Below are 7,017 nucleotides of genomic sequence, written 5' to 3' on the forward strand. Positions count from 1 at the left end.
TAAGAAACAAGAAAAATCTTGTTGTGGGTTCTTTCATAACCCACAACCTAAAAGAATTAGAAAAATAACAAACAAAATCTAGTAAGCAGAAGGAAGGAGATAATATAAAGAAATCACTACTAATACCACAAATTTACATGGTGAGAACTATGAAATATTAATAAAGGAAATTAAAGATGATTCAAAGAAAAGGAAAAATATCCCAAGCTCTTGGATTGGGAGAATTAATGTTAAAATGGCAATACTCTCCAAAGCAATTTCAGATTTAATGTGATCTCTATCAAGATTTCCAAAGAATAGCAAGGAGAGATAAGAAAGCCTTCCTCAGTGATCAATGCAAAGAAACAGAAGAAAACAATGGAATGGGAAAGACTAGAGATCTCTTCAAGAAAATTAGAGATACCAAGGGAACATTTCATGCAAAGATGGGCACAATAAAGGACATAAATGGTATGGACCTAACAGAAGCAGAAGACATTAAGAAGAGGTGGCAGGAACACACAGAAGAACTATACAAAAAAGATCTTCATGACCCAGAAAATCACAATGGTGTGATCACTCGCCTAGAGCCAGACATCCTGGAATGCGAAGTCAAGTGGGCCTTAGGAAACATCACTATGAACAAAGCTAGTGGAGGTGATGGAATTCCAGTTGAGCTATTTCAAATCTTAAAAGATGATGCTGTGAAAGTGCTGCACCCAATATGCCAGGAAATCTAGAAAACTCAGCAGTGGCCACAAGACTAGAAAAGTTGTTTTCATTCCAATCCCAAAGAAAGGCAATGTCAACAAATGATCAAACTACTGCACAATTGTATTCATCTCACACGCTAGCAAAGTAATGCTTAAAATTCTCCAAGCCAGGCTTCAACAGTACATGAACCATGAGCTCCCAGATGTTCAAGCTGGATTTAGAAAAGACAGAGAAACCAAAGATCAAATTGCAACATCCACTGGATCACAGAAAAAGCAAGAGTTTCAGAAAAACTACTTCTGCTTTATTGACTACACCCAAGCCTCTGACTGTGTCTATCACAACAAACTGTGGAAGATTCTTCAAGAGATGGGAATCCCAGAGCACCTGACCTGCCTCCTGAGAAATCTGCATGCAGGTTCAAGAAGCAACAGTTAGAACTGGACATGGAACAACAGACTGGTTCAAAATCAGGAAAGGAGTATATCAAGGCTGTATACTGTCACCCTGCTTATTTAACCTATATGCAGAGTACATCATGAGAAATGCTGGGCTGGAGGAAGCACAAGCTGGAATCAAGATTGCCGGGAGAAATATCAATAACCTCAGATACGCAGATGATACCACCGTTATGGCAGAAAGTGAAGAACTAAAGAGCCTCTTGAAAGTGAAAGAGGAGAGTGAAAAAGTTGGCTTAGAACTTAACATGCAGAAAAATAAGACCATGGCATCCGGTCCCATCACTTCATGGCAAATAGATGGGGAAACAGTGGAAACAGTGACAGATTTTACTTTGGGGGGGCTCCAAATCACTGCAGATGTTGACTGCAACCATGAAATGAAAAGACGCTTGCTCCTTGGAAGAAAAGTTATGACCAACCTAGACAGCATATTAAAAGTCAGAGACATTACTTTGCCAACAAAGGTCCATCTAGTCAAAGCTATGGTTTTTCCAGTAGTCATGTATGGATGTGAGAGTTGTACTGTAAGAGTGCCAAAGAATTGATGCTTTTGAACTGTGGTGTTGGAGAAGACTCTTGAGAGTCCCTTGGATTGCAAGGAGATCCAACCAGTCCATCCTAAAGGAAATCAGTCCTGAATATTCATTGGAAGGACTGATGCTGTAACTCCAATACTTTGGCCACCTAATGCGAAGAACTGACTTATTTGAAAAGACCCAGATGCTGGGAAAGACTGAAGGCGGGAGAAGGGGACAGCAGAGGATGAGATGGTTGGATGGCATCACCAACTCAATGGACATGAGTCTGAGTAAAATCTGGGAGTTGGTGATGGACAGGGGGGCCTGGCTTGCTGCAGTCCATGGGGTTGCAAAGAGTCGGACACAACTGAGCGACTGAACTGAACTATGAAGTTACCCATGACATTTTTCACAGAACTAGAACAAATCCTAAAATTTATATGTAATCAAAAAGACCCAGAATTGCCAAAGCAATCCTGAGGAAAAAGAAAAAAATCTGGAGTTATAATCCTCCCAGACTTCAGACAATGCTACAAAGACACTACTATAGTAGTCAAAAAGGTATGGTATTGGTCCAAAGACATATGGATCAATGGAACAGAATAGAATCCAGAAATACACATACACACCTACCACCAACTTTCGACAAAGGAGGCAAGAATATACAGTGAGAAAAAGACAGTCTCTTCAGCAAGTGGTGTTGGGACAGCCACATATAAATCAATGAATTTAGCACACATCCTCACACCATACACAGAAATAAAATGGCTAAAATGAAATAATGCCATTTGCAGTAATATGGATCTAGAGATTATCATACCAAGTGAAGTTAGAAAGAGAAACAAACACCATATGATTATCATTTACATAGGATGAGATGTTTACAGAAGATGATATAGATAGCCCATAGATGACCCACTGGACATGAATTTGAGCAAACTCCCAAGAGACTGGAAGACAGAGGAGCCTGGGGTGCTGCAAAGTATGGTACAGCAAAGAGTCAGACACAACTTAGCAGCTCAACCACCACCACCACTTATATGTGGAATCTAAAATAGGATACAAATCAGCATATATATGAAACAGAGATAAAGAAGAGACATGGTTGCCACAGCAGAGGGGGCATAGGGAGGAAAGGAATGGGAATTTGAGATTAGCAAAGGCAAACTATTATATATGGGATGGATAAACAAGGTCCAACTGTATAGCACAGGGAACTATACTCACGATCCTGACAAGTCATAATGGAAAATATATACAGGTATAACTGAGTCACTTTGCTGTACAGAAGAAATTAATACAAACTGTAAATCAACTATACTCCAATAAAATTTTTAAAAACCAGAGAGCTGCCACCTACAACAGAGCTAGGGTTGCTGAGGGGAATGTTTAAATTGAGCCAATGTTTAGGGACACTGCTTATGCCAAGTGCGCGGGGCTACTTAAAAATACAGAAGGATGCTGTCATTTCTCAGATCTTACATTGTATTTTATTTAATTTCACAATCCAGTAACAATCAGTTATTCCACAGGACAAAGAAGATACATGGAACACAACTTTCAAGCCCTTGTCAACTTCACAGCTGACTTAGCTGGAAACAGGCCAGGCCCTAGGTCACTCTCACACCCTCTCCTTAGAGCAAGGTTATTCTGTGTTCCACTTAACAACCACCCACACATCTAACACAGCTGCATTTGAAGCTGGGCCCACACAAGTTATGGTTATGTAAACAGCTTTAATTTCAACAGTAAGGCAACTTTCTTCTGGTTCCAGGCATTTATTTGTCACTCTTATTTAGGTAGAAATCCTAATAACTAACGAAGTGGTTGTACCTCCTCATCTACTAGAGCATCTAAATCTTTTTCCCCCTTGATTATAAGCATTTTACTTACAATTAAGTAGAAGTAGAAATCTTCACTACTCCTCATTCCTTTTCAGCCAAACAACTAAAAATCTCATTTTTAATTGAAATTATTTTTAATCAGCTCAAGGAACTGGACAACTAACAGCCCCATCCTTTATAAGTCAAGAGAATACTTAGAACTTAGTACATAACAATGAGTGAACACTTAAAATGTGTTTTATACAGGACTTCATTCCCAGATAGTTTCAGTCTCATACTGAATGGGAACCTTTAAAGTTGCATTTAACTATTATTTTGTGTCTCTACTGCTGCTGCTAAGTCACTCAGTCGTGTCCGACTCTATGTGACCCCATAGATGGCAGTAGTCCATATTAAATTATATTTCACTATTCCTTAATCAGATCTTTCTACCTAGAGTAGAGGACACATTTGAAGTTTAAATAAATTAGCACTTCACAGGATATTGGGATTTCAGATTTTAAAAAGATTCAGAGTTTCATTACCAATAATGGGGAATAGCACATTCAGACCAACACTCCAATAGATTAACTGAAAACTCTGAATAAAATATATTTTAAAAAAGTAAAATTACTGGACAACAATCAGAAATAGGTGGGGGTGGGGTGGAGGAGTACCACTCAAACAGCACTGGGTGGAATTCTCATTTTTAATAGCTTTTCACTTAAGGGCAAGTCCCAGGAAGTGGCAACTTGAGCAGAAGCCAAGTTTTACTGGTTAAGGAATTGGAGGACAGAGTTTGGGGCAACCAACAGCAATTGAAATGAGGGAGAAAACCCTAGAAAAGACAGGTATGATAAATTCTGCATATTCCTTGCCCAGTCTCTGACTCACCTATGCACTATATGTGCATGGTACAAACTTCAGGCAGCCCAAGTGAAGCTAAAACAATTGAATAGAGATTTCAGCTGCCTTCCCCTCTATCCCACACACATAAAGACAACAAGAGTTTGGCGTTCAATCAAGTTAACTGCTCACTAAAAAATTCAGTATTTTCCAGAGGTAACAGAATCCAGTCTTTAGAATGTATTGATTTACAGTGACCATAATACAATGTAAGACCACTGGACATGTGGGAAAAAAAGGAAAATGTGACCTATATGTAAACAAATTAAAACCTGAAGGTTGCTAAACATTTTCCTTTAATCTCTGATCAACTGGTATCTTATTCTGCATAGACTTCTGCTAATAAACTATATTCTCCAAACTTTCCTTAATATAGGTATCCTTTAAATTGACATCAAGTGCACTGCAATTTGATGAATGTGAAATGACTTATAACATGCAAAAGTCTCTTTAGTATTTAACACTTATTTAAGTGTTTTAAGAAACAGTCGTTTAAAATATTTATCAATAACTATTACTTTACAGCACTCTTTAATGAAAAAGTCAATTTGGACCCGGAGCCGGCTGGTGCGCCCGAGAACTCCGCCTGCTCGGCGGCGCCAGCGGATAACCAGGCCCGGAGCGCCAGAGCTGGCCTTCTGGGGACGGGTGGGGGGCGCGCGCGGTAGAGCCCGCCCGGCCAGGGCCCCGGACGCTCCCAGAGGCCGACCGCGACCCCAGCTCGCCCGAAGTTCATGCCCGGCGGCTGGCCCGAGCTGCGGCTGGAGGGGGGCCCGGCTCTGCATGGCCCCGGCTGCTGACATGACTTCTTTGCCACTCGGTGTCAAAATGGAGGACTCCGCCTTCGGCAAGCCGGCGGGGGGCGGCGGGGGCCAGACCCCCAGCACCACCGCGGCCACAGCGGCCGCCATGGGCGCAGACGAGGAGGGGGCCAAGCCCAAAGTGTCCCCTTCGCTCCTGCCCTTCAGCGTGGAGGCGCTCATGGACGATCACAGGAAGCCCGGGGCCAAGGACAGCGTCCTGGCGGCCTCCGAGGGCGCACAGGCGGCGGGCAACTCCGCGCAGCCTCTAGGTGCCCGGCCCGGGTCGTTGGGCTCCCCGGATGCGCCGTCCTCGCCGCGGCCGCTCGGCCATTTCTCGGTGGGAGGACTCCTCAAACTGCCAGAGGATGCGCTCATCAAAGCCGAGAGCCCCGAGAAACCCGAGAGGACCCCGTGGATGCAGAATCCCCCCTTCTCCCTGCCCCCGGCCAGGCGGCTGAGCCCTCCAGCCTGCACCCTGCGCAAGCACAAGACCAACCGCAAGCCGCGGACGCCCTTCACCACCGCCCAGCTGCTGGCACTGGAGCGCAAGTTCCGCCAGAAGCAGTACCTATCCATCGCCGAGCTCTCCAGCTCGCTTAGCCTCACCGAGACGCAGGTGAAGATCTGGTTTCAGAACCGCCGCGCCAAGGCCAAGAGACTGCAGGAGGCCGAGCTGGAGAAGCTGAAGATGGCTGCTAAACCCATGTTGCCCCCCGCAGCCTTCGGCCTCTCCTTCCCACTCGGAGGCCCTGCCGCCTTAGCAGCCGCCGCAGGCGCCTCGCTCTACGGGGCCTCTGGCCCTTTCCAACGCGCCGCGCTGCCCGTGGGACTCTACACAGCCCACGTCGGCTACAGTATGTACCACCTGACATAGAAGGCCCAGGGTTGCCTACCTAGGGTGCCAGCTGATCCCTCCAGCAAAGAGCTGGAGCCTTCCCACGAGGTGTTCCCCTGTTCAGCACAGCCTAGCACCTTCTCTTTAACCCCCACACTGCTCCGGTTTGTCCTCTCTCGCTCCCGGAGCTCACTCTCTGAAGTCTCATTCCCTTCCCCAAAGTGGCTGGGAGGGTCCCATGACGCTCTTCTAGAATCTAGATCTATCCCTTCGAGTTACAGATGGGGAACTGAGGCCAGAGAGGTTTCCAAAGGAATCAGTCCCCAGTAGAGTTAGTGGCTGGACCAAACCGAGAGGCCGTGCCTCCTGCATGGCTGCCTCCTGTCCTAACACCTGGCAGGAAAAAGCACAGAGAAAATTCATGTTTGAAGATTTTGGAAATGAGAACAGTTGGGGAGAAAGAAGAACTTTGCAGGAGAGGCAGATCCTGGGTCTTGCCACCAGAAAACTTCAAAAGAACTTCAACAGTAAAACATTTGTTTTTTTTGGGGGGGTGGGGGGAGTGATAAACAGATGCGTGACAAAGGTAGGTTGAAGGGACCTCTCTCTTACCAGTACCAGAAAGAAATTGTAAAATAAAAATTAAAAACTTCTGTTTCTATTTAACAGTACATTTGGGTGGCTCTCAAGATTCCCTTTGGAAGGGACTGTTGTAATATACTGTATATTTGAAATTTTATTATCATTTATATTATAGCTATATTTGTTAAATAAGTTAATTTTAAGCTACAAAAATAAGAAAAAGTCAATTTTACCCAGACAGGATAAACTGGAAATCCACTTAGGAAAAGAAAGTTGATTAAAGATTCCCTTATGTTCTTTCTCCAAAAATAAATGCTAAACATTTAGTAGGTATTGCTAAAACAGATGAAAGGATAATGACCTTTTAAATACCTTAGTATTGTCCTACAATGTGGA

At 44.0% G+C, this 7,017-nt stretch overlaps 1 protein-coding gene across 1 annotated transcript; it reads left to right on the forward strand.

Annotated features, from left to right (window-relative positions):
* The first annotated feature begins 4,828 nt into the window (after positions 1-4,828).
* On the forward strand, positions 4,829-6,700 carry LOC110130607 (homeobox protein MSX-1-like). The gene has a single exon (XM_020882723.2). It carries the CDS (start codon positions 4,936-4,938, stop codon positions 6,076-6,078), a length of 1,143 nt encoding a protein of 380 aa, XP_020738382.2. The 5' UTR covers positions 4,829-4,935; the 3' UTR covers positions 6,079-6,700.
* Positions 6,701-7,017: the final 317 nt, after the last annotated feature.

Source organism: Odocoileus virginianus, chromosome 1 (assembly GCF_023699985.2).
Source record: "Odocoileus virginianus isolate 20LAN1187 ecotype Illinois chromosome 1, Ovbor_1.2, whole genome shotgun sequence".
Lineage (NCBI taxonomy): Eukaryota > Metazoa > Chordata > Mammalia > Artiodactyla > Cervidae > Odocoileus > Odocoileus virginianus.

What these genes read in the sequence shown, in the direction of transcription:
- LOC110130607 (XM_020882723.2), top strand. Translation starts at nt 4,936, where the DNA reads ATGAAAAAGTCAATTTGGACCCGGAGCCGGCTGGTGCGCCCGAGAACT.